This window comes from Serinus canaria, chromosome 4A (genome assembly GCF_022539315.1).
Source record: "Serinus canaria isolate serCan28SL12 chromosome 4A, serCan2020, whole genome shotgun sequence".
Lineage (NCBI taxonomy): Eukaryota > Metazoa > Chordata > Aves > Passeriformes > Fringillidae > Serinus > Serinus canaria.
In genome coordinates, this window is record NC_066318.1 from 6,540,201 (window position 1) to 6,568,102 (window position 27,902).

Genomic DNA, 27,902 nt, shown 5'->3' on the forward strand with positions numbered 1-27,902 from the left:
TTTCCGTGTGAATTAATGAAACAGTACACACAATTCCAAAAAAAAAAAAAATCATCTTTTATAGGCCCATAATCCTTCTTTCACAGTACAACGCAACAGTAAAGGATTTAGTCAGTGTAAACAGAAGGTCCAATAGTGATCATCAGCTATCACAGATCAGCTGCACAAACACCACAGCTACGGGGTTAATGCCATTACCACACAAACTGACAGTACCAGTACAAATCATAACTTTACCTACAATGCTTTTTCATGTGCAAAAACCATGGAAATTCAATTTACAGAAGAAGGGCAGCTTCTCTAAATCCTCGTGGGGGCTGTGAAGAGCCTCTTCAGGGCTGTCTCAGCTATTTGGCAAAGGTCTCAGGCCCTGATTTTCCCTTAGCTCCATCTGCAGCACAAAGCATCAGGGCTCTGCCTCTGCACACCAGGCATTCCTGTGTGCTCTGCTGCAACCCAGCACAGGAAATAATCAGCTGAGAATGAATCCCATTCATTTATGAAATCACTCATTAATTTAAGCCTAAATTCATTCATTGACTAAGGCTATTCAAAACAGTCCTGCTTATATTATATATGGATCATAATGCAACCCATAAAATCACCATTGGTTAACTTTTTTCCTTTCATGTAACTGAACTGTTACTGGTGTCAAAAGCTGAGGCTTATGGGTAATGTGTTCACAAGTTTACAGTGAGTGGATAAATTACTGAAGTCAAAGGGTCAGAGGAAGAGAGGAATGCTACCACAGCCATGGGAAAACATCAGGTTGTGGCCACCTCGCAGCAAATTTGCACCTCAACTGGGAATGCCTGGGAGGGAGCCCTGGGGTAGCAGAACTGTCCTACACCTCCAGCTGCACCAATTCTGTAAATTGAATTCATAGTCAGGCTATACAGGAAAAAACAAGAGGTAGTTATTTATCATACCTCTTCAAAAAGGCAGAACGGACAAAAAACAGGATGTAGAAGTGATGCAGTAAACCTAAAATCAACAGGTTTCTACTCTTCTTTTTTTCTCCTTTTTTTTGTTTTTTTTTTTAAACACATGAAGTTAAGTTACAGACATCATATAAAATGCACACTCACTTTATGGAATTCCTGCATAGTAGGAAACAAAGGCCAGTGCTAATCCAACAGCTTTGTTAACAGCGGGATGCCATTTACAGGTGCAAGGAAGATGCCCCAAATATATCCAAATATAAACAGAGCATTACCTCCCTTCTAGGGAAGTCCTATGGCAACACTTACACATTTTGTTCAGAAGGAAAAAGAAAGCATTTTCTTGGGGATAAACTGCCAAAATAATTATCGTTTCACATCCATAAATTTAAGGCAATGTTAATTAGACCTGAGAAAATGAAAAAACAAAATAAACAAATAGTGTAATTTATTTTCTCAGCTATACATATACACTTGAAACTTCAGGATTTTCTGTCTCCTCCAACTCTCAGGTGGTGCTGGGGAAAGCAGCTGTGGAGACACTGCTCTGAGGTCTCAGGGTCAGATCCTGAGAGATGCAGAGTTTGTTCCAAAGACAGCTAATGGGAGCTGTGAGTGCTCGGACTCACCTGGCTCTCTTTCATGTATTTTCATTTTAAATACCTCTGTTTAAGCCCTCTGGAGAGGGTTAACTCCAGAATGGGCCTGTAGTGCACCAGTAACCCTGAAAGGTTTGTATAGAAAAACTGTAGATAAAATAGACAATAAAATTACATACAGTAAATTTTCATGATTCCCCCTTTCCAGGATACAAAAGATGTCAGGGTTAGCAGTTTCACTGCACCTTTAGCCATTCCCATAACTACAGAATAAATCCTTTAACACTAGTGTGAAATCGCAAATTGTTCTGTGCTCTTCCTTGAAAAATAAAAAACGTAAATTAAAACCAAAAATCAACTCACAAACATTTCTCAATAAATGATAAGAGACACAAGAAAGGTCGGGTGGGGACTGCAGACACACAGCATGCTAAGGAGTTACCAAACAAAGTGCAATGGTTTCTGACTCTGCGGGAGGACAGACGGACGGATGGACGGCTCCCCTTCAGTACCAGCTGGATGCCTCTGGAGAGCTCCGCAGGTACCGTCTGGATCTGCAGCCTTAAAGCTGGAGTTTGAGGCTGGCTGTGCTGCACAGCCCCATGTGCAGCTGCAGCAGCTCTGCACACCTTGGCTACATCTGTGACCGCAGGACAGGGACTCGCCCGCGCGACCACACGGCCGCTTCCCAGACGTGAAATTTAGTTGCCAAAAGAGGATTTGATGGCTGGTTCAAGAAAGCTGCTTGAGCCACAGCTGAAAGATGAACTGAGACCTAAAATCTGTGCACGCCTGGTGTAGTTTCTGTGGGATGGCCTCCTTCTCCTGAACACAACTACAGACACCAACCATCCCTCTCTCCTGCTCCCATCCCAGCAGCCGGACGCCCGCAGCCCTTGCTGCCAGCTTTGGCTGGGGTCTGCCATGAGCCCACTAAAGCAGGGCTTGGGCAGAGGGTCCCTCAGAAGCAGAAAGTCTCCAGGTTCCCACAGTGAAACAAGTTTATCACCATCCACTGCCTGGCGAGAGGGTCTGTGAGCAGATTTTTTGCTGATATTTCAAACGTGACTATCCAAAGATCAGAGACCAAAAGAAACTCAACAATCCTCATCAGACTAGAAAGCAATTTCCACTGCTCACCAGCAACTCCCTACCCTCCTCTGCCAGGTTCAAAGGATGAACAGGAAGTCACAGCTCCTTTACTCACCCGCTGGGAACTAAACCCTTCATCAAATCACACATTAACGAAGCTCACTGTGTGCAAAAGACTCTGACGCTAAAACAGTTCCACCCTACATAGTGCAGTCAACACAGTTTTTAACTTAAATTTGCAGCTTGTTCTTTACAAGTGCTTGGCAGAGAATATTTAAATTCTTTTGACACCATATAAATAATATTTATACAGCTTAGACATTTTGAGACATGCATTAGACTTTAGGTAGTACATACTTCTTGATCATATATGCAAATATTACTGTCAATGAAACCGAGCGACCTTAGGCCGGACCGTGCCTGGCGCTGTCCAGGACGTTCGACGGCGGCTCCGAGTCGTCCATGGGCAGCACCAGGCGCGTCCCCCGGATCACCAGCTCGTGGTCCCCAAAGGCCAGCTCCCGGTCCAGGGCATCCTCCGAGCTGTTGCCCACGAAGCGCCGGGAGGCGCCGCTGGACGCCACCGAGTCGGCGTTGACCGCCGAGTCCCCGTACGTCAGGCTGATGTCGCCGTCGTTGAGGATGAGGTCGGAGTCGTCGTCCTTCAGCTGCTCTTGGTTCTGCAGAGCAAACAGGAGGGTCACAGATGTGTTTTATGAAAAATCCTTTCATTAGGATCTTTTCTCCTGAGAAGCTGAGAGGCCTCAGAAACAAAATGTAAACAGTAATTATCTGCTGCTGTGGAATGCAACAGGTGCATCTGTGATTGGTCTCATGTGGTTGTTTTTAATTAATGGCCAATCATGGTCCAGCTGTCTCAGACTCTCTGGTCAGTCACAAGATTTTATTATCATTCCATTCCTTTTCTTTCCTTGCTAGCCTTCTGATGAAATCCTTTCTTCTATTCTTTTAGTATAGTTTTAATATATCATTTTCTTTTAATATAATATATATCATGAAATAATAAATCAGCCTTCTGAAACATGGAGTCGAGATTCTCATCTCTTCCCTCGTCCTGGGACCCTTGCAAACACCACCACACAGGAGGAAAGTGCTGTTAAACTTGAGAGGAATAGTGGATTTGTCTTTACAAACAAGCTGTGGGTCTGCTCGTAGATAAAACCAGCACTGGGAGATAAAAGAAACAACGGGAAGGATTCCACTGGTTGATGAATGGAAAAAGATATTTGCTTTTACCAATAAACTGTAGGTTTGCTGATAAATTAAATTAGACATTGAAAGATGAAAGAAACAATGGAGAAGAAAAATCCCCAAATTCCCTAAGAATTAAAAGGGAGAGTTATACATTAGAGGGAAATCTTTGGTATCAGATGTATTAGAAAGTCTGCACCTCTCAAGTACCTCAGCCAGTGGGGAAAGAGAGAAGGGAAATGTGGCTGGGAAATTGGGATAAAAAGGGAGGCTGTGTCCTCCAAAAATTTGAGAGATCACAGGGGAATGCCCCATGGCCTCTCCCTTTATCAGAACAAAGTCAAAGGCCTCCTCTGTCTCCTTTTTGGACATAAACCTTTGGTGTTTGTGGATTAATTTTCCTAACAAACTCTTCCAGAATGGATATGTACATTCACATGGTGATGGTGACTGAGCAGAGACACAGGCACAGAGCCACAGGCTCTCCAGCACTGTGCCCAGAACCAGATGTGGCACACACACATCTCAGAGCCCAGGTGACTCACAGCACGCAGAATTTCTCTGCAGACTGCCTAAAAGGGCTCTCCCTCCTTCCTGGTGCCATAGCCAGGTCCATGGGGAATGCAGCATTGAGTGGCTTTATCCATACTCATGAGCACAGGAATTGCACTGTGACCCACCAGCCATTGCTGGTTTGTCAGGATGCTGATACTGTGCAAACAGGGCAGAGAAACAAACACATCAAACCCACAACACTGTGGCAGAGAAACAAACACATCAAACCCACAACACTGTGACAGAAAGGACACTGAAGGACTCACCTCGTACGCCTGGGGGCTCGTCAGGCACCGGGCAACAGGCCCACAGCACCCGGGGAGTGTGGTGGTCAGAGGGGGACCACTGTGTGTCAGGAGAGGCTTTAGGTAGCTACAGAGAGGGTTAAGGAAAAAAGAGGAACAGGGCTGTGTTGGTGAGTCAGGGGCTGGAGGGCAGCACTGAAGGAGTTGGCATTGCGAGGAAATCACGAAAAGAAAAAGAACACAAATGCATGGAAGCACAGAAGTTGTAACTGTGTGCAATGAGAATTCAACCAAACTCAGCAGGACACAGTCCTGGTAAGATGCTCAGCAGCACTGTTTGTCCCACCACCCTGTGTCCCTCATCCTCACATCCTCCACTAATTCACAGCACAGCATCTGGAAGTGAGGAGAGGCACAGATCTACCAAGGGGAACTGCAAGTAAGAAAACCCCCATCCCTTCCTGCCCACCTGCCCCTGGGATTAAGGACCCCCAGGATGCCAATCTTGGAGAGCCCAGCTTTGAACAGAACTGCTGCTGCATTCTCACTGACAGAGGGTGGAAATTGTCATTTTTTGCACAGACACAAGTAGGTGCAAACCCAAACACAGCAATGCCAAAGGAAAGCAAACACTGGCTCCTCTGCTAAGCAGGGAGGAACTCATGGTCCCAGTGAGAGGTGTCTGGCAGTGGGATCTGACAGCACACCCCCACTGCTGCCAAGGATACTTGTGGTCGAAGTTGTACCACATGCGGAAAAGCCAAGCGCTTTCAGCCTTCGTGCTCCTCCTCTCGCTCTCTGGGACACCCTGTGGGACAGCAAAACAGTAAAGAGGGGCAGGACAACATGTCACGAGCTGGATCAGGGCTAGGAGACCCCATGGGACACTGGCTATCCCTAGGGGACACAAAGAGACACAGACTTTCCCACTGCCTCTTCAGAAGAAGCCTTTGGCTGGGCGTGTAAGGACGTTCACAGCACAACAGGCTGCATTTAGCAGCATTCAGCTGCCTCAGGGAGGTGGTAACAAAGCACAGAGTGACCATTTTGCTGCTACAGCCTTCCAGTGTCTGCCCCCAAGGTTCAAAGTGCCTCAGAGCCAGCAGCTGCACCCAGACATCACATTTAACAGTGACTGACACATCCAACCTCCATCAGATCTCACTGCTGCATGCAAATAATTGTATGTTATGGGAACTCCAGGCTTTTTAGTCAGAGAAAAAAAATATAAAACTGTTTGGAGGGGACTGTGAATTACAATTACATATTTCATAGAAATCTGGCTTACAGATTTATGGCCCTGGGCTGCCTGTCACATTTGATGCTTTCTCTCCAGGAGGTGAACTGCCCAATAAATGGCTCTGAATAAAATGAATCTCCAAGGTGCAGAATCCACACTGAAACCAAGGAGAGCCAGAGCCTCAGCACAATCAGCTGCAGACACATGAATGAGACAGCTGGAACTACCAAGCAGAAAAACTCCCAAGGCTGTGGGGCTCCAGCATTGATCTCAGTGTGGTCAGTGGTGCTGGGGCTGCCACAGAACTACCCACAGGAAAAGGGGTAAGCAGGGGCTGAGGGCACCCATGGGTAAAAGTGGGGCAGACGCTACATAAAATGAGTCAGTAAATGGTGTTCCTGTACTGCCCTGGACACTGGGATGAGGCAGAGCCTCCATGTCATGCTCACTTTGGGATTTATTTCAAACCCAGCAAGGGAGAGTCAGAATCTATTCTGTTTAGTCCATTCATGTTGCAGCAGCAACATGAATGGACTAAACAGTCCAGCATTGCTTCTGTGCCCTTCTTTCCAGTGAGTCAAAACAAGGCTCATGAAAACCAGAGAGCACAGAAAAGCTGTGACTCCACTGACTGCAAACTCTTTCACAGGGGGAGCTAAAACCTCCTGCAGCTGGAAGGAAGCAGAGCACAGACAGGCATTCACAGGGTCAGGATGTGACCCCTGCCCTGAGGGTGCAGTGCAGCTTCCCCAGCAGAGCACACTCACCACGTTCTCCTGATCCGCGTCCACACCGACCCTGTGAGGAGAGAACAGGCACAGAGTCACACAGCACCAGGGAGAACAGGCACAGTCACACAGCACCAGGGAGAACAGGCACAGTCACACAGCACCAGGGAGAACAGGCACAGTCACACACCACCAGGGAGAACAGGCACAGTCACACACCACACCACGGTGAACAGGCACAGTCCCACACCACGCCAGGGCTGGGGTCTGGGCAAGGACAATGCCAGGATCTGCCTTGCTCTCTGCAAGGTGAGCAGGCTGAGCTGGGAGCAGGCTGAGCTGGGAGCAGGCTGAGCTGGGAGCAGGCTGGGGGAGCCAGGGCAGCCCGCACTGACCGGATGTTGAGGCAGGAGAGCATGGCCGTGGTGCCCCCACCGAACACCCAGACGGTGAAGAAGACGATGAGCAGGGTGGTGCTGAACATCATCTGCCGCGCGTAGGTGGCCGTGTCGCGGATGGCCAGCGCGAAGGCCATGGCTCCGCGCAGCCCTGCGGGAAGGGACAGCACGCAGCTGGGTCAGCCCAGCACAGGCCACCCCCGCGGCCAGCTCCCCACCTGGGGTTTGCATCCTGCTGCCCCCCCATGCAGGGACATCACCATAGTGATGGTTTTGTCACCCCTCTTTCCGAGCCCAGAAAGGCAAACCCTCCTCCTGCCCCATGCCAGGTACTTGAAGCAGGGCAGGAGGAGCTCATTCCTACATCTCAAACCACTGAGTCTCTTCCTGCCCAGCCTCCCCTCCAGACATTACCCATTAGAGATTTAGAGTTGAATAAGGAATGTTTCCAGCTTCTCACCATAAGGAACTACCATGAATACACCACAAACCCCTTCATGACCTAACAGCAGGCTGGAAAAGCAAAATGCTCATGGGAATTAGCTCATCCATCAGCCCCAATACCTGATTTCCCTCATGCTCCCACCTTGACGTGGTCAAGAGGAAGGATGCAGTAACGTACCAGCAAACATCATCATGTGCTGCAAATTCGTTCCAATCTTATTTCTTCTTCCCAAATTCAGTAAAAATGACAATGGGTAAATATTGGCAGCTCTTCCTAGGAAGATAGCAAGCTGTTTTTGCACATGTTAAGGAAATTGCTCTTCCTGTGTCTCCCATCACATCCCACCTGCACACAGAGACAGTTTCTACTGCCCAAAGGAAACTGGGAGCTGCAGAAACGCCGGTGCTCTGGCTGCAAGGAAAATAATCCAGCTCTGAGTGTTACAGCACTGTGGGAAGAGCAGGCTACTGCCTCACTGAAACACAGCGCAGACTGCAATTCAGGAGTATCACACAGAGACAAGCACAAACAAACACAGGTAATGATGAAAGGACATGTTAGACAAGTGAGAGGAGAGAAAAAACACCATTCCTCACAGTATGCTCTCTGCTGCCAGGTCCATTTTGCACCCCAAGAATTATTTGTCTTCTGTGAAGCTCAAGTTTTCACAGCTATGACAACCCCTCTGACATTCCCCAGCATGCCACACTTCACAGCTGGGTTTGAAGCTTTAAGCCAAGTCTCATTCCCAAAGATTATTCAGCAAAATGAAAGCAGCAGCAGTTGAGAAGGAAAAAAAAAAATCTAATACTTTTTCTGTTTTCATAGCCCATGAGATACAAGACTCACTAGCCCCTTCCTATTGCTTTTTATCTTTGAAGCTGTATCTTTTAATACCAGCACCCAGATGGCAAAAATAATCTTGGAGCCAGTATTCAGCACAGCCTTGAATAATATGGAAAATGCTTCTAGCTTTTATGTTCTTTCCTGAACATCACAATTTGCATAAGGGACGTATTTCATGATCTCTCTCATGAATGAGCTATTTCATCAGCCAGTTAGCCAGCTCCCACTGAAGAGGCACAGCACAAAATTTCAATATAACAGCCCAAATGGCATTTCTCTGCTCTCCACCCCTTCTACCCCACTGCAACCCCATAAAAGCTGATCAGGGAAATTCAGCTGAGCCTGCTGAAAACCTGCAGACCAGCACTGGCAAAAATGTTTTGTTTACCAGTATAAACTTGCATCAGTGCTGACAAAGGGTGAAAATAATTCTGCACATTTAATTGGCTTGCCTGTGATGTGAAAAAAAATTCCTTCAAAATTCTTGTTTTTCTGAGACATACCAGGGCCCTTGTTCCCATTAGCATCAGCCTGCAGAACAGGAAATCCTTTCTCATGACATCATTCAGAGGCATCTACTGCAGCTGTAACTGTGCTGTTTGACCAAAAAAAGGCTTTTTTTCAGGGTTAACCAAGTGCACTAGCAGAGAAAAGAGGAAATAAATGGCTAAACCAGGCAGCCCCCCCTTTGCAAAGCCCCTCCTGGTGCCACATGACAAAGCCTGGCATTGGCACCACAGTCACACTGAATGATGAGTCCCTGCAGCAGCTGATTTGGATGCCCACAAGAGGAGAGAAGACAGGGGGAAAAAAATCAACAGAAAAGCTGGAAAAAGAATCTCCATCTTCTTAAAATAGCCAGCAAAGGCACCACTACATGGCAGAAATCCCCTTTTAAAAATAAAGCTAGACTGACTGAAAAAAACCAAACCCACTCATTTGAATGAAAAACAGAAATTGGGAATGAGGCACCTCTCCCTTTCTTTCTGTATTATAAACTGGGCTCCAAAGGATACAAAGGCCCCCACCACGAAGGTAGGATTGAAGACATGGTTCTGGAAGGTGAACAGTGCAAGTCCCATGTAGGAGAAGATGAAGTTTTCTGCCAAGAAATTCAGAAGCTCAAACAACTGAAAGAGAAAAACAAATTAAAAGTGAGTTAGACATAATATAGATTTAACAAGAAAAGCATGTTAGCCCATCCATCATGCAATAAATACTTCTGCAGAAGCAACCCTAGTGAAATGCAGCTGTAAGAAGAAAGATGCACCTAATTCTGGCTAGAGGGACGGAAAAAAATTGAATTTGAAATTCAGGGAGGCTGAAAGGGTCTGAGGAGTTCTCACCTGCTTAGTTCTGTGTTGGGACTCTGTAGATAAGTTGTTATAGGTATAATGGGCCTGTGTGATCCCACAGAAGAGCACAGCCACCACACCTGGGGAGCAGAGCATCACATTAGACTCCTGGTCAGGAAAAGGGAGCCAAGCTGCCCCCCAGGCCTGTAGGGAACTTAATGCAGTAACCCCAGAACCCAGAATCATGAAACTTGTGCAGGCAGAGGGAGAGCCCTGGCTACAATCAATACTGAGAGAAGCAAAACTCAGTGGCCCCATCATCCCTGCAAATCTCCATGCCAGAGGCAGGGCTGTGCTGGAGCTTGCCTGTAAAGCCACACGCTTCAGCCAGCAGGAACGTGCTCCAGGACATCAAGAAGAACAAGCCAGTCTCCAGCAAGGGGAACTCCCGAAGTTTGGTGAACTTGGTGACGTTGCAGATGGTTAAGGACAATTTGGAGAGATACTGCAGGCTAAGAGCATATCAAATTCCAGTTGTGTATCACAGCTACACAGTCTGCCCCTAAAAAGGCTGTGGCACTATCCTTCATTAATTTAGGGGAAGCAAATTAAACATCTGGCTGAAATGCAGTGCAGAAAAAAATAAATAAGCTGTTTTGCAAACACTTGGGGAAAAAAACAAACAGTGAGAAGGATATTAAAGCTGTCACAACTCCAGTAGCTGCTCCCATTGCAAAAGATCCACTGAATATCCCCAGGAAGATCCCGATGGACTTGAACATTGCCGTGACATCAAACGTGTGGCTGTTGTCACCCGCTGGCTGATACGCAACTATTGAGCTGGAAGAGGAGGGAAAGCACAAGAACGAAACTGCTTAGTCTGGAGGAAGAGGCACCTCACGGTGCTACACAAGCCTTGCAAAGTGCTACAGTTGCTGCAAACACCGAGCCTGAGCAGCCAGGGAGACACAACACCCTGCAACCCCCTGGGATCACCGTGCACAGTGGCTGCACAACCTCGCTGTCCTGGGGATTTAGGAACAGCCATCCCCCAGGCCTGGATGTGCAGTTACTCCTGCACATCAGAGAGCAGGGGACCAAAGCCCGTGCCCCGTGTGACATGTGGTATTTATGGTGGTATCTGGGGGGTTTGGCATCAGCTCTCTGTAATGCCAGGTGCTGTGGGACCACGAAGCATTCAAGCAGGAAACCTCCATTTCTCCAGCGAGGCAGCTGCTGTGAACATCCCCTGGAGAGCTGTAACTGCTCCTGTTCTGCCACATTTAACATGCACTACATTTAGTCTGCAATGCTCTGAGCTCCAAAGTGCAATACCACAGGGTAGCCAAGGCAGACAGTGCCATGCACAGCAGCAACACCACTCCTTGCATCCACCAGACCTCAACAGACCTTTGTGGTGAAATGGCAAACAGGTCTGCAGTGCTCTCAATCTGCTCCTCCTAACCCCTGATGAGCTGAGCCTTGCATTAGTCATTGTTCTACCTGGAACAGCTAAGATACAGGGAGGCCCTTATCCAGCTCCTAAATCCCATTTATCAACTCCTTACCTCACTTTCCTTGATGTAAACTTCTTGAAAACATTAACTTCCTAGTTAGCAATCCCTTGGCTCACTCTGTTAAAACTCCTGGATGTGAACTTTAAACGTTTGCTGTTTAAACTGCTGCGAACAGACACTCACTGCCCTGCACACACATCTTGCAGCTTTCTCCCCTAACTATACATCAACATTCTTCTGCAAAAAATTACAAACCTCCCCTTTCCAACACAGGTAGTTTCCCTTGCTAAACTTCCCTGCTTTAAACACAGCTCATTTTTCTGCATTGCCTTTTACACTGCAAGCTGCAGATCTCTCCGTGCTTAAATTCCTTTCATCAATTCCATCTTATACTCCTCATTCACCAACATGTTTTTATTCTGGGTTTTCAGGTTTTATTTTTTTTTAAATCCAGACTGGTTTCACTTCCCCTCCATAACCAACTCTTTGAATGTTGGTTTTGCATTGTAACCTCTTACAGTTCTCCTTCTGGTTTTGTTTTTTGCATTGCCAATAAGACACTATTTCCAGCTGCCCTTTATTTCCCCTTTTGCTGCCTGTGGGGCTTCCTGTGGTGTTTAATCCCTGTGAATCCTCCCTCTGGAAGAAGCAGGTTGGGATCCTGCAGCTGCTTTTACCCTTCTGCTCCCAAACAGCAGCTCTGGCACCTCACTGCCCACCAGCTTTCAGTTCTGGGTTCAATTCCTCTTCATCCTGCAACAAGCTCCTGCTGCCAAGACACACCAGGCCAAGACAGGAACAGAAAGGCACAGATCCTGCTCCTTAAGCACAGGAACAAATATTTGCCTAGGGCTGAAAGCAGGAGGGCAGCCTTGGGGCACCCAGACTGGGCAAAGGCCCCTGAAAAGCCCAGCTCCTCATCCTGTCCTGCCTGCAGTGCTGAGGCAAAATAAAACAACTGCTGAGTGAACTCAGAGCTCCTGCCTTGGTGCAAATTATCCTGTTTTGGGGAGGGGGTGGCCTGAGCTCAGTTTGTGGAGAGAGGAAAGCAGGAAATCAGAGCAACAGCTCCAGAGCTGGCACTGAAGCAGAGCAAGAGGCAAATCCCTCCGGGTGGTGCCAAAATCCACCAGGAATTCCATTTCTCTGAAGCTGAATCCACCCACTCCCACCCAGAACCTGCCAGCACAGGCTGGAAGACCCCATCCCCTCCTCACTCATGACCACTTCTGAAACACAGTCTGGCTGTGCAGCATTTCCTCTCACATCAGCAGTGACACATCCAGCAAAAAAGCCAGAGTGAGCAATACAAAGAGTTCCAGAAACCTCAACAGAAACACTCGAGTCAGTAAATACAACACACAGCTCACAGTGTGTTACTTGCTGCCTCCAGTGAAACCCACACAACCAGCATGCTGGAGTGACAAGTATTCCAGAAATATTTTCTCCATTAGTCTCAGCTATATGTTAAGCTGTCACCATTGCAAGTATTATATATTACTGAACAAATTGCTGTGCTGACAACATAGTGAAAACGCAGATAAAATATGTCCTGCATGCAAAGGACATAAAATATTAAAGAATATAAAACATGCTTTAGAAAGGCAGCAAGTTTCCAATGTGTTCAGTCAAGGGCATTAACTCCAGCTGTAAGAACATGACCTCCTCAAAGTGGGGAGAGAAAAGAAACAGCTGCTTCACCAGCCATTTCCACCTAAACAAAAGAGGGGCTTGCAGGTGGGAAGCAATGCAGGTAGGAGCAAAGCCACCAGCAAGGGGTTTCAGTGGGATCTTGTGGCTGAAAAGGAGACTTGGTGCTTTTCCTGTTTCAGAGGGATATAAAAACTTCCCTGTGGATGGGTCAACTGACCACAAAAGCAAAACAAAGCCATCCATCACGCAGGGGGAAGTTGTAAGGGCAATCCATAATCCCAAGCAGCGCTAAGCAATGAGAACATGCACCACGATGTCACTACAGCTTTTTGGGACACTTAAGATGCTCTTGCAGACACCCATGTTCCTGTTTTACAGGGGCAAGGCCAAGAGGCTCCCCCCAGCTGCTGACATGTAACAGAGGTAACAGCTGTAAATAAAAGCAGGAGACACTTACGAAGACAGCACGATGGCAACGGCATCATTGAGGACGCTTTCGCCAAAGAGAAGGGCATACAGCTCCACATCCACCTGGAGCTCATGGAATATGGCAAGGACAGTCACTGGCAAACAGAAAAATAGAGAGACATTCAAAAAGGTGCTGTTACTTCCATGTAATCAAAGACTAAATGTCCTTTTTAGAAAGCTGCCTTCCTGCACATCTGTGCCACTGCTGCGATGGTGCCAGCTGCCCCCCGTGCTCTCTTTGATAGTCTTCCTTCTGCTCTTTCAGATTTGGATTTGATTCATCATTTCCCTCCTCCTTCCACTAAAACACATCTTGGCCTATTGAATCTTTTGCAGGCAGACAAAACCAAACTCTGCTCTGAGCTTCCCAGGGTCTGAGCTCATGGGCTGGGCCACAGTACCAGGCTGGCATGAGCCACCCAGCTGTAGGGATGCTGTTAGCTCAGAGCATCAGGGAGAGCCTTCCTGCACCTGCAGAAGGCCAGAAGATCAGGCTTGTCCAGGATGATGACTGCTTTTTCTGAGAGAAATCCTTGGATTCAAGACATTTTAAGTGCCAGCACAGACACACAACGTCTCAGATCTGACTGAAAATAGCCAGGCATGAGCTCAAACCCCATGTGGGGGTTGCTGTGATTTAGGACCACGTGGCAGAGATCAGAGTTCCCCCAAATTCTTCTGTGATCCAGCAGCTCCAAGAAGATAATGGAAAGCAGCAGGTTTTGCCTATCAGCCTCACAGAGACATCACAACATCCAAAGCAAGCAAAATGTAACACACAGTGCATCAGGCACAGTTCAGGCTGAGGGCTGAGCCAATTCCAAACAACTCCTGTGAGTTTTTTCCAACAGCACTCAGGACACACTGAGAGGAGTTTAACCCATTTATGCACAGGGAAATGCTCCATTTCTACGTGTGAAATCTTCTTGTTCCTATTTCAAGCCCAAAGAAGGGACATGACACTGACAGCTCATCTGCAGCATTTCTAAGCAATAGAAGATTTCCAGCCCTGCTCAGCAAAGGGCAGGAGCAAACAGAGCCATTTTTGTGGCCCTGTGCTTTTACATGAAATAAGAGCATGCAAGTGAACAGCTATCCCATACAAGCTATCATGAACTAACTTCAATTATTTGAACAAGGCATGTTTTTCATAGTTTTGATTTATAAAGTACATCAATAAACCAAGGTGTCACTACTCCTCAGTACTGCTCATTAAGGTGTCTCATTAATCTAATTTCAATTAGATTAGCCCCTATCAAAATCCAACCAAACTGGAGGCAAGAGAAAATAGCTAAACTAACTAAAACTATCAACTGAACCCTCCTCACATTACACATCTTGCTCTGCAACAGCTGCTGGCACAGAGTGGCAGAGACACAATGCCAAACCCCAGTACATTCAAAGAGAGGTTGCCTAGGACTTCACTGCAAACAAGGATTCAGGAATGCAGAAGTTTGGAAACTGTATTGCACATAACTGAAGAAAATTAAAAAGCACAGAGATAAATCTAACCTCTAAGAATGTCACAAATAAATTAAGCTCCAAAATTCAGAATGAGGCAATTCACAGGGGTTTCAGACTTTCTTCCCCTCTGCCCCACAACTCAAACCAGGCCAAAATGTAGGGAAAGCCTGTAACCCACCTGGGTCAGTGGCTGACACGATGGCCCCAAACAGGAGGCAGTCAGTGAAGTAGAAATCTCCCCCCAGCTGCCCGGTGACTTTCATCAGCGCCACGCAGCCGTACACCACGGAGCTGGGGATCAGAAGAGGCAGTTACACATCTCTGCAATTCATTAAAACATTCATATGGGCTTACTTTCCCTGCATTTACCAGATTAAAGCTATCCAAATGCCAGAACACCAAAGAACAGCACGGGATGCACTGAGCCTGGTGAAACCCCAGGGCCACGATCTTGGAGGTGAATGCTGGACCACACACACCAAAGCACCCTCTGAACTGGAGCTCAAACATGGTGCCAGGAGGGAACTGGGACCAGAACTTCTCCAGGAGCACAACATGCCCAAAGAAAAGCAGCAGCCAGGCTTATCACTTTGCAGTGCTGCACATTAACACAGTTCAGTGAAGTCACCTTGGACTGACTCTGAAATGCCCAAAACTTTCAGCAAGGAGCAGATAATGCAGATGCTGACTTTGCTTGAATCCACTGGACTCCAGTGGAAAACACCTCGTGTCAGCCTGTGTGCTACTATCCAGAGTAGGAACCATCCAGCAGCCTCTGCACTGAGGGATAAACAATTTGAAACACATCTGTGCTCACTAGACACCCACCTCTATGATCCTGCCCTTCACTCTTGTGCCTCAAGTTTAGGAGGCCTTATGCTTCCAATAATTTGAAGTTGCTGATTTATCAAGACAATTTTCTCTGAAGTGTGAAACTCTCCTTGCCATGAATAACTATTCTCATGGGATGCTCAGATGCTGAGAGAGCACTTCACAATTAGACAGCAACCACCCCGCCCACGCAGCAGAAGTTTGCACAGTAAATAGTATTATTTGCTGCTGCTGAGCAGCAGTAGCAAAGCCTGTGTGACCTTTCAGGACTGGAATTAGCAGCTTCAGCTCCAGGCTTAGAGCACTTCTCCCAAGCACAGCTCAAACCCCTGTGGAAGAACCAGACCAGCTCCATCTACTCACCCAATCACAAGGCAGGAAATGGCAGTGCCGAGGAAAGCATATGCCAGGATGGATCCCAAGTTTCTGAAGAAGTGCCTCTAGCAGGAGAAAAAAATCAAAAACTGAATTATATTTTGCTAACAATTTATTTCAAGCCTGCACAGGCACCCACAGTGTCCACAGGAACTTGGACCCAGCTCAGACACCATGAGCTGGACAGGCACAGGGTGCCCAGCACAGCCCAGTGCCAGACCAGGAGTTAATGCAGCATTAAGAACCATGAATGTACCACGTTCTCATAGCTGGGTGTTTAATAAGGTGTTATTCCTTAAGTCCTGGGAACTGATTTCCTAACCCAACAGCATTCCTCCTTCCTTCTCCCGCAAGCTAAACTGCATCATTCTCCTCTCCTTCCAAGTCAGCATTTCAGAGAGCTGCTGCTTTCTAAAACCTTCCCACACTCCCATGTGCTTGGAAAGCTGGGATGGCTGAAATGGCCTGGCTGACCCCAAAAACCCCTGCTGGAAACAGCTGAAGTTGCTGACCCTTCCCGGGGCAGAGGGGCACACAAGAATGACAGGGGCACTCTCAGCTCTGCCTCCCACAATCCCACATTTGCTGGGTAAAACCATACCCACCCCCACAGCCTCGGCCTGCTGAGCAAGCATTAAAACACTCACAAGTATTAAAAATTCTCTGGAGGCAGAGGAACTAAAAACATCAGCACTGTAAAGGCACGTACCCTTTTCAAGCTGTAGCCTGCATAAAATATAATGGGGGGAAGCAAAATGTTGAAGAATACTTCAGGATCAAAAGTCACCTGTTAAGAAAGAAAGAAAAAAAGCCCTAACAGTAAAATGATTTGCTAAAATTTTGCAAGACAAAACACAAGTAAGAAAGTAATATACAGCCCTGTACCCCCATCATGTGAAACCTGTTGGGTCTGGGATCTTCTGAAGACAAATCCCAGCGTCTAAACAGCTTAAATGAAGATGAGCTAAAACTAAAGCTTCATTACATTGTGCTCAACATATAAATTACTGCTTATCACAAGTTAAAAAACCAAAATAAAACCACTTAATCCAGCAGATGCAGAACCCATCCCCATGGAGGGCATGGGAAGCACCGCTCACCTCTCCAGTCACTGCCTCTCTTACCTTCCTCAGCATCTCATTATCCTGGACATTGTTGAGCTCCTGGGCACTGATCTCCCCCTTCAGGGTGTACTCATAGAACTTGCCACTGACGTTCACCAGCAGCGTGGCCGGGCTGCTCTGCACCTGGCAGCTCAGGGTGACGTTGTTGACGTCGCTGGGGACGTGGATGCCGTAGCGCAGGACCACGCCAACCAGGACACCTGGGGAGGGACACAGCTCTGTGAGACAAACCACAGCACACCCCAGAAGGATCCCTCTGAGCATGGATGCAGCACCAGGATCCTGACCCCCTGCTCAGCTGCTGAGCACAACCACAGCCCAATAACTGAACTGAGCCATCCTCATCCCTGAGTGCCAGGTGAATGCTCCGTGCTCTTGGGGAGTTTCTAACACAGCCATGGACAAGTCCTGAAGGATTTGAACCACCCAGAAATCAGTCAGACCCTCACTCCAGGGCAGCCAACATTGAGGGCACACTGGGTTTTTTAAGGTGAGCACTTTGCACTGCTGGGCCAGGTGATGCTCACACGTGCCCAAACTGTGCCCCTTGCACCTCGAAACCTGGCATTGATACATTAAACTCTTCATTTTGGCAGGGATTAAAGATTACACCCAGCAACCACCCTGATCACTCTGAGGCTGGCAAGCATCCTTCCTAAGGTGCTGCAGCACCATGTAGCCTCGTCCCAGCCCTCCCTGTTTTTATAAAACCACATTTTGAAATAGAAACATATAAACATATGAAACTGTTTACCAATCCAGGCCGACCACCCAGGTCTACTCCTTGCCCCTGCAAACTTCAGCTCTGCACCACAAACAGCAGCCCCAGGGCAGCCCTGTGAGGGAGCTCTGCTTCTAGCTCAGCTGCTATGTAGGGGCATTTTGGGGTTCATTTGCAAGTCAGCAATTTATAAGGCATTTTTCTTCTGTTGTCTGAGGTCTTGAATTCAGATTCAAGTGTGTTGAGTGCTCTCCTGGCAGAATGTTTTGACATCTGCAGGCTGGGGAAGAGGGGTGTCCCACAAGACATCTTTCCACGTAGCCTTCAGCACAAAAGGGTTTGGAAACTCCTTGATTAAGGCGGCCCCAAGCTGCCACAGAAATCCTGGATCTTAACCCCATCCCTGAACCACACATTTATGAAAAGCTTTCAGCCACCTGGGAACTAAACCCAGACCGCAACGCTCTGAAGGCTTCTCCATTTGCCTCCCAGGACACTCCTGCTCCTGATTGCTGCCTTAATTAAAGCCTGGCTCTGCTTTCCTACAGGCAGGGCACAACCCTGACTGGGAACACCCAACTCTTCCTGTGCCACCACTCTCAGAGCAGAGCCCGGGCAGCACACTGTGGGGCCACGGCTCATTCAGCACCTCCTGCAGCCAGTTCCTGATCAGCCACCCACTTTTTGACTTCTCCTCCCTTGGCCAGGACAAGATTTGACATTTTTCTTGATGGAGAGAAGAAAAGCTCCCACCCCACCTCCCATCTCAGGGGTGCCACACACAGAAGGGCCACCAGAGCACACACCCAGGCCATGAGCACAGTCAGAGGAGGTGGCTGCACACAAAGTCTCCACTGCTGACCTAGAACAGCTCAGCTCAGGAACTGGGTAGACCCAAAACCCTGGTCTAATACAGCACTTTGCAGCACAGGTGAGCTAAAAGGCTACAGATGCTTTTAAGCCATGCACCATGTGCTCACCACTCTGGGCTTTATCCTGCCCTGAACCACCCCAAGAGTCACAGAACAGCTCCCTCTGGGCACAGCCAGGCACTGCCAGCTCCAGCAAGGAGAATTCAGGGCACATCACACTGTGCAGAGCAGCTGAGGGCTGTTTTTACCCCACCATCACTTACAGGGGACACCAAAAGTAATTTTTTAGCTTACTTTTCTGCCAGCCTCTGCTCCTGTGAACTTCCAATGCTCCAGAAATAAAAGTATAGAATGAAAGCAAGTATGTCAAGCACATCATGATGCCACAGCATGTATTCACAGGAGTGGCAGTGGCTGTAAGGCACCACAGCAGTAGGACAAAACACCCCATTTTTCTTTCACCCAGCAGATGACAATCCTAGGGATACCAGGGGAAACAACCAAAACCCTTCACTGGACAAAAGGAGTTTCAAAGGGTTATTTACATCTGCTCATGGCTATTAAGGTACACCATGCTTTGCAGCCCTCAAGAACTACCTGGGGTGACTTTTTAAAGGTTTTTTCTTAAAAGAAAAACAATTATTTCAGAGGTTCGTGCAGGAATCAGAAACCAGCGGCTGCCTGCCCTTGCTCAGATGGAAGGAAAGCCACCCAGTAACCCCTTTAACAACCAGGCTAAAAACTGGGAGATGAGAGAGTCCACAGGAAGAAGGAGGGACAGAGAGAAGGAGCCACTGCTGTGAATTCAGAAGGGATCCTGACTCACTGCCTGTCCACCCTTAATCCCTGTCCCAAAGCAGTGCTACATCTGATAGCACCTCTGCTCCTCTGCCATCTCCTTATCCAGGCACCTGTTCCTGGCCCTGTGTGCCAGCCAAGCTCCAGACAGGGCCAAATTCCCACCCTGGCCAGGAATGGAGTAAGGGAAAAAGGACAGATAAACCTACAATATCTGCCAAAGACCCCTGTTTGGGAGTCCCCAAATCATGCTTTTTGTTTTGCTCAGGAATAGGCTGCCTGGGAGGCTGCCAGCTGGTAAATACACAAATGCACAAATTGCTCCTGGGCACTGGGTGTGACCCTGCCAGCAGCCCTGACACAGAGACACTGTCAGAGTTACCAGCAGGGAAAGCATCCTGCTGCTCTGGGGGACACCAATTATCCCACCAACATTAAACGGCCCCACCAGCAGCACCTCCTGCTCCATGGTGGGTCTGATCAACCCTCCCTATCCAACAATACTCACTGGAGGCACCTGGGACAAACCTGACTTGGTTTTCCAGGCACCACCCCAGTCCTGAGCTCAGGCTACCTGGACCAAGCTCAGGGGACCCTGTAGGTGCTCCCGGTTCTGACAGGCTCTCAGGAAATGGTTCAGACTCTCCTGGCACTCACAGGGCTGCCCCAGCAGCAACCTGTGAGCCAGTATCGACATGCTTCTGCTGCCAGAAGTTTTACAAAACTGAGCCCTGGGAGGGAGCTGAGCTGAGGGAACCCAACACTGAAGAAGCTGCCAGCTGAAAGCTGCAAGGAGCTGAGAAGCTGAAGGCAAAGCCAGCAAATTAATTGAGTTCTTTTATGCAAAGTGCCAGAGATTATTTTCATGGCATTTCTCCTGACTTCATTAAAAAGAACAAAAGCCCGTGGGCTTTTTTTTTTAAGGTGCTGCTGAACATTTCCGAGGTAATGTTTTAAATGAAGACTAATATATTACCAACCCCAGCACTTAACAACAATGGAAGCAGACAGGATCCCCAGGGGAGCATTAATCTGGACACCAAAAGGGAAGAAAAATGTAACAACTGAAGACATCCTGACAACAAGCAGTTTAGACACACACAATTCACAGGTCAAGTGGGAACAAGCACAAGGAAACTAAACTTTTAGAGAAGCTCCTGCACACCTCCCATCAGACTCTGAGAAGAACTGAAACAAAATTGTTCAATTAATCATCCTAAATGCTGAGCACCTCAGATGTGGGAACCTCATTTTAAACACTGAAATGAAGCTTAAGGGCTACTAAGCACTTATAGTCTATCAGTGAAATTACTCCAGCTGGTGTCCAGCTCTTGAACATCAGCTCTGAGCTGACAGTGTGATGTGCACCATAGAAATCCACCTGGAGCAAGAGCTTATAACTTCCAGTAAAAACAAAGAAAACAAAGAAACTGATGTGTTTTGCCAAAAGAGATATATGCGAAAGTTTTGACTTAGTTGTTGTTGGGTTTTTATAAACAGAAAAAGACAAGCTTTTGCAAATTGCTTCTCTTGTTCAGATTTCAGGGTCTGTTTTGCAGCCTCTTCCACATTTTCAGTGAACTTCCTTGGAGCTAAAAGCATCATAGGGAGCCAGGGACAATGATACCTCCTTTATTCCCTGCAGATTTCAACTTGTCACAGTAAAACAGCATCTCACCACCCCTTGGGAATTACATCCCTTTTCCTATGGCACCTGCCACTACCTTAGAAGCAAATGCCAAAAGCCTTGACACCGAGGAAAACTTGGGATTTTCTGCATGATCAGACAGGTGACATTACTGATTTCACCAGCAATTCCCTAAGCACAGTCTGCAGAAGAACAGACAGAAAAGGTGCATTTTATGGATCAGCAGGAGACTGAAACAACCCAGGTTGTGCTCTGAGAATAAAGCGAACACTCAGATACTTCAGGGAGAGAGGATAATCAAGAGGAAGAAATGTCCAGGAGAAGAAGAACAAGGTTAAGGACAAGTGTGAAAGCATGAAAGGAATAGAAAGTTGGGAGCTCTGGGGCAGCAGGAGGGAGAAGACCTTCCTTGCTGGAAGCATGTCCTCCCACAGCACAATTCCTGTCCCAGGAGGTGACCATCCCCACCCTGGGCAGGAGGCCAGAAACACCTGAACCCTCCTGAGTGGTGGCTGGAAGGAATGTGGAAAAGCAGGGCAGTATTTTGTGCCCCTGGAAAAGCAGGGCAGTATTTCATGCCCGTGCACCGACAAAAGTGCCTCCACCCCTTCATTTGGAAGGACAGTTCCAATTAACTGAAACTTGGGATCACAAAAGCCAGTGGCCCAAACAGGTCAAGTCACAGCCTTCAGATCAAAGCTTTCTGCTGGGTGGGAGATTCAGCCAGGTCTGACTCTGTGTGGTCACACATCACCCCCAGCCAGCGAGGGCCACACAGAGGACAGACACTAACTACAGCATGCAGCAGGAGATGCCCTCTCAACCCTAAATTCAACAAATCATCCCTAGATACAGACCCATGGCCAGGTTAATCATTCCCCAACACACCTCCCAGTCCTGCTTTGGTTGATTCAAAGTCATGCAGATAGCCCAGGGAGAGCCATACATGGCCCTGTCGTACCCTGGCTCAGGCCACTCCACGAGGCCATGTCACCTCAGGAAACCACAGGCCACCATTAAAACCCACATGTCTACAGCCCCACTGCACTGACCCCCAGCTTTGCTCTGCTTCCAGTGGGAATACACACAGGGCTCCACTCCAAGAGGTCCTGTCACAGCAGGAGGAGGAACTCTAAAGGTTGTGCACACAGGTTCCCAGGCAGCAGAGATAGAAGGCTGCTGGCTCTGCAGGCCCCTGAGCATGGCAAACATGGGAGAATGCCCCAAATGGCCTCTCCACTCTTCTTGGGCAGCTTCTGGAAATCTGCATGCTCTAAAACTCATGTTGGAAACACAGCCTCTGGCCCCAGCATGTGGGATTACAGAATCACAGAATGGTTTGGGTTGGAAGGGAACCTTGATGATCATCCAGCTCCAAACCCCCGTGGGCAGGGACACCCTCCTCTAGACCAGGTTGCTCAGAGCCCCATCCAGCCTGGGATGCAAGGCTCCTGACCAGTGCAACAGCTGCTCCGTGCTGCCCCAAGCCCCACTCTCAGCCCTGGAGCAGGTAAGTGTGACCTGCCAGTGCTTGGTGACGTGGTAGCCCATGACCCTGCCAGCTTCACCCTGTGAGGCCGTCTGGAAAAACCCAACCAGTTCCTCACTGCCAGAGATTTGGGAATAACTCTGCCTTCGAGAGCCCTCCATATCTAGGGTTTGGAAAACAACCAACCCTCCCTCCAGCACCACCCAGATTAGACTCAGCACGGAGCTGTCCCGGTGACACTGCAGCACCTACGAGAGGATGTCCCCGCGCAGCCCCTCAGCCCTTCGGCCACCAAAGCAGCCCTGGCGGAGCCCCTCGGCCAGGGGCCGCCAGGGGAGAACGGGAGGGCTCCCACTGACCGGGAGAACGATACTGGTCCCACCCGTGCTGCCGTGGAGCCCCGCAGCCAGCCCAGCGCAGAGCCGGCACCGGCCGGGATGAGCTCCCAGCGCTCGGGGCAGCTCCGCACGGGTTCCCCGGCAAGGGGAGCGCGGGATGCACGCGTGGGGCGGGCGCCGCTCACCGTAGATCATGGCCAGCCCGGTCTCGTGAAGGAAGCGAGCGCGGCGGTGCTTGAAGAGCCAGATGGTGAGGATGGTGAGGGTGAGCAGCAGGATGAAAACGAGCAGGTTGGCGCTGTCCTGGCGGTGACTCTCCTCCGCCGCCTTCTCGGACACGATCTCCTCCTCCAGCGCTCCGGGACGCGCCGCCGCCACCTCGGCGCCCGCCGCCCCCCGCGCCCACAGCCCCGCGGCCGCCGCCAGCGCCAGCACCGGCCCCGCCATCGCCCCGGCACCGGCCCGGCCCCGCCGCCACCAGGAAGCGGCTCTGGGCGCAGGCGCCGGGGGCGGGAACAGCGCCGGGAGCCCGGATAGGGACGGGCCGGCAGCGACGGAGCGGGAGAGGGGCGGCGGGAGCGGGGGAAGGGGCGAGGCGGTGTCGAGGAGCTCCTGAGGCGGGGTTTGAGGGGAAAGGGGCGCCGGGGGCTGCCGTGAACCCTGGGGAGGCTGGGACGAGTCCGAGGGAACGGGATGCGAGGGACGGAGAAGGGGGAAGGCGATCGGAGTTCAGGGGGGTTTGCAAGAGGGAAGAAATCCCCAGACGGAATTGGTGCAGGGTGGTTTAGTGCGGGTTAGGTTTGTGCGCGAGGTGCTTGGGAGGGATGTCCTGCAGGGCACACCCCGGCTCATGGGGACACGGGTTCCAGGAGGATCCTGGTCGTGCCTTCAGACCGTACCAAGGCGTGTTTTTGGTGCCTAGAGTCGCTGTCAGCCCCGAAGTGGGGTCAGGGTAAACTTCCCACCTTTTTTACTTAGAAATAGAGGCGGGATGCGTGGAGCTGGTGGGTCAAGAGTTGCAATAAATGCCAGTGATCAACTTAAAGGTGACTTGTAGGAGACGTCCACTAAGGCAAGAATTGCCTTAGTGCCTTGGAGGCGTGGAAGACCCGGGATGCTTGGCTGTGCGTGACCCTAGTGTTTCCTTGCTTTGCCCCATGCCTGACTCGGCCAGGGGCATCCCTTCGCCCAGTTTTTGCTTGCACCGGTCTCTCAAGCTTTGAGGTTAAACACGTGGAAAGTAGACATTAACTCGGGTACCGCTGGCCGTACCGCTCTGTTTTCGGCTGGGAGGGATCCGGCCTGGCCCGGTGGAGGGAAGAGGCCTGTTCGGGGGGTCGATCGACCCCATCTCCCTCAGCCGCCCCCCAGGCCCATCCCTGGCATTTATCAATGGCCCAGCGTGGGAAAGCGGCGGGTTGGCCCCGCCCCCTGCCGCTGAGGCCACGCCTCCTCCGCACGCCCGCTCTCCTCGGGCGCGGTCTGGCTCCGCCCCCCTGGTGACGCCATCATCGCGCGCCGGGGCGCCCTGGCGGCGGCGGGCGGCTATGGCGGCGGGGTCGGTGTGGAAGGGGCTGGTGGGGCTCGGCCTGTTCGCCCTGGCACACGCGGCCTTCTCGGCGGCGCAGCGTGAGTCACCGTCGGGGGGGCGCTCCGGGGCACCGGCATCCCCGCACGGCCGACGGAGAGTTCCCGGGGCGGGGGCCGGGCCGGGCCAGCATCATCATCGTCCTGAGGCGCGGGCCCGCCGGCGGGGGCGGCCCTGCCCTTGGGGCCGGGCTGCGGGGAGAGCGGAGCTCCCGGGGGAGCGCGGGGCTCGCCCCTCAGCAGCCGAGAAGGGAGGGAAAAACGGAGGGTGGGAAGGGGGAGCTGCCGCCCGCCGGGTCGCAGTTTCAGCCTGGCCTCTGCCGTGCTGCTGCCCCCGGTCCGCACCGCCCGCTCCCTCCCGGCTACCTGCGGGGGGACCGGCCGTGCTCCGGAGCGGCGGCACCGGGGGCGGCCCGGCTGCCGGGGAGGGTCAGGCTGCCGCGTGGCTCTGCAGCCGTTTCCCTAGGGGTTCGTGTTGCCGGGTTGTTTGTTTGCGTGCAGAGAGTGTTTGATGCGTGCCTGTGTTTCTGTTTTGTAGATCGCTCTTACATGAGGTTGACAGAAAAGGAAGATGAAACGTTGCCCATAGATGTAAGTTTTTGCAGTGTGCGAAAGGTGTAACTGTGGCGTGGTTTAGTCTCACAATTACTTCCTCTTAATGTGCTAGGCAAGCATAAAGGATAAAGTAGTTTTTAAGCTGCACTTTCAGTGGAGCTCCCACTGTCAAAAAGAACCACACTTTTCATCCCAACTTCCTGAGTGTGTTATAGCTGTCAGTGAAACCAAAACCCAGATCCAGACCTCCCTCTCTTTTAACAGGCATGGAGTATCTTGTCCAGGATTCCCTGGATGTAGCTCAGAGAGCTTTTGCATCCATCACCTCCTTTGCAGCATAAACATCCTGCACCCTCTGGCTCTGGGTGGCTGACACGTGTTTATCCGCTGTAGCTGATCCTAGCATGACCTGCTTCAGGAAGGGGGATTTTATTTGCTTTATTTGCTTGCTTTTCAAATTTCCACTTCACTTATCTGTTCCCTCTCTCCTTAATCAGAAGGGCAGGGAGATCAGGTGCCCAGGAGAGCCAGGCACGGTGCCTGGCCCAGGGCTCCTCAGTGTTCCTGGCAGGAATTTGGGTCCTGGAGAGCACAGAACACAGGGTTTGGTCTCAGGCTCTTGCTGAGGAGCCGTGTGAGTCAATTCACTTGGTGCAACCCAGACCTGTGCAGGGGCAGCTGGAGCTCTGCTTGCAAATAGGAGGGAATTTTAATTGTCCTGTGCCTCACTTTCCCCAGTGCTGGATTGCCCGCCTCTGTTTGCTGTCACTGGATGAAAAGCACCAGAGATCCTGGGTGAAAGCTGAGTTTTTTGGTAAATGTGCAGAACAGCTGGTGATGTGTGTGTTGCACTGTGCTCCCTCTGTTGCAGATAGTCCTGCAGACTCTGCTGGCCTTCGCAGTCACCTGCTATGGGATAGCACATATTGCAGGGGAGTTTAAAGACATGGATGCCACTTCAGAACTCAAAAATAAGTATGTTTTATTTCTTCTTTTTGTACACACCAGTATCTGCTTCTCTGTACAAACTGAAATCGCTCATCTTTAGGTCAGTCCTTCAATGCATGCTGTAGGCAGTGACCCCAGGGGAACAGCCACGCTTGCAAAAGCCAACAGTGTCTTGAGTTTTAGGGGGAGTTAGATAACAGGCAGAAATCAGATAAACTTCTTGCATTTCCTCATCTGAAATCCTGCTGTGCAGACTTGGTAGAGGAATGAAATGTGCAGGTGGAAGTAGAGCTCAGGAATCACCACCTGCAGTCATGATAAGGTCTCTGACTGCAAATCTGAGTCACTGGAGTCTCACACAGTATATTCCAGGCAGGACATCTGTAAGACTTTCAGAAAATAAGGGATTTTGGACCAAGGTTTTGAAGAGGATAGTTGATTATAGCATGCCAAGATCGTAGGTTCAGCTGCTTTATAAGCCATTCACCTTGGAGTTGGACTCAATGATCCTTAAGGGTCCCTTCCAACTCAGAATATTCTGTGGTTCTGACAGGAAATTGGATGGGCAGGCATTGCCTCTCAGGCCATTTCCAAAACCACAGGGAAGTATGGGAAGTGAAAAAGTTGACATAATTGTATTTCAGTGTTCACCTAAAGCTTTTGGCATGAGACATCCAGGGGGATGGAAAGCTGAGCATCATCAAGGTGTTAACACAAGTGATGGCTGAGCAAAGGCTGGCACCTGGTGTGTCTGCAGCATCACCCACAGGCTGCCCATTGGCTCCAGAGAGGAAGGGGAAGTTTGTCACGTGGACATCTTGTGGTCTTTTTCACAACTGTGTATTTCCTCATTGGTTTAGTTTAGGAAACTTAAAAGCGAGCAAGAGTTTGGATTGAAAACTTGTATTCTTGTGTCTAAAGTCAATAGGCCTCGGGCTGACTGTCCTAAACTCCCTGCTCTGAGAGAGTATTAACCTTGGCTTTTTGCATTTATTTTGAAGGACATTTGACACATTAAGGAACCATCCATCTTTTTATGTATTTAATCATCGTGGTAGAGTGTTGTTCCAGTCCCCAGACACAGTGAATTCTTCTTCAAACCAAGATGCTTTGTCATCCAGCTCGGCACTGAAATTTCGAAAACTTGAACCTCTGCGCCGCTAAGACTTTTACAGATGATACCAATAACCCAGGACACTGAGATGTAATATTCAAGCCGGGGATGTAAACACTTTTTTTAATTTCTGGAGCAGTATTTATATTGATCTTCCAGACTTTATAAAATATATATATATATAAATATATATATATAAACTAATGACCTTCTTTGTACACTGTTAATGAGAAAGACTGAATTGTGGATTGGCAATGCAGTGTAAATTCTACAGTTATGCTGTGAAACACATCTTCAAAGTTTCAGATATTAAAACGAGTTGCAGCTAACTTAACTTCAGTTAAAACAAAAAGCAAGCTAGTTTTTCCTGCAATTAATGTTCTTTGACAGGAGGGAATGTTTGAGTGTATTTATTTTCTCAGTTTGCTTGCACTACAGTCTGTGGATCCCCTCTGAAATGCTGTGTGCACTGCATCACTGAACAGCAGGAAAAGGAGCAGCACCTGATCCTAGAATGCCTGTGGGACACCAGCATGGTGTGGCAGGGGAACTCAAAGAGATTGCTTTCATTTTTATTTTTTTTACAATGCTGAAAAACAGTTGAGTGAAGGGTTACTCTTTTTTTCCTGATTTTTCACTACCACGTTATTTCCTCGTTGCCCTCCTTTGTTTCGTGTGAGTTGCCCCAGGCTGCCTGGGCTGTGGCTGTGCATTGGTGCTGGTGTGGGGAAGCAGCTCAGCTCATCTGCCACACTCCACGTTCTCCAGCTGTGAACTGGGGAATGCTGAATGTTGTGTGCATGC

The 27,902-nt window shown here is 49.4% G+C and overlaps 2 protein-coding genes across 3 annotated transcripts; one reads left to right on the top strand and one right to left on the bottom strand.

The window, feature by feature from the left end:
• Positions 1–940: 940 nt before the first annotated feature.
• On the bottom strand, positions 941–23,356 carry SLC9A6 (solute carrier family 9 member A6). The gene is made up of 16 exons (XM_018924936.3): positions 23,080–23,356; positions 17,029–17,228; positions 16,614–16,691; positions 15,893–15,969; positions 14,877–14,989; positions 13,224–13,329; positions 10,295–10,436; positions 9,963–10,068; positions 9,648–9,736; positions 9,318–9,431; positions 7,633–7,744; positions 7,008–7,161; positions 6,652–6,682; positions 5,373–5,452; positions 4,666–4,771; positions 941–3,312 (listed from the first exon to the last, which is right to left on the bottom strand). The coding sequence occupies exons 1-16, from the start codon at positions 23,339–23,341 to the stop codon at positions 3,037–3,039; spliced, it is 2,046 nt and encodes a 681-aa protein (XP_018780481.3). The 5' UTR covers positions 23,342–23,356; the 3' UTR covers positions 941–3,036.
• Positions 23,357–23,869: 513 nt separating this feature from the next.
• MMGT1 (membrane magnesium transporter 1) lies at positions 23,870–27,432 on the top strand. Of its 2 annotated transcripts, none has more exons than XM_018924940.3 (4): positions 23,870–24,018; positions 25,020–25,072; positions 25,908–26,011; positions 26,986–27,432. In XM_018924940.3, exons 1-4 carry the CDS (start codon positions 24,009–24,011, stop codon positions 27,146–27,148), a joined length of 330 nt encoding a protein of 109 aa, XP_018780485.1. In that variant the 5' UTR covers positions 23,870–24,008; the 3' UTR covers positions 27,149–27,432. The 2 variants fall into 2 exon arrangements, with proteins under 2 accessions (XP_018780485.1, XP_030084916.1); XM_030229056.2 differs by lacking the exon at positions 23,870–24,018 and adding an exon at positions 24,397–24,523.
• The last annotated feature ends 470 nt before the right edge of the window (positions 27,433–27,902 follow it).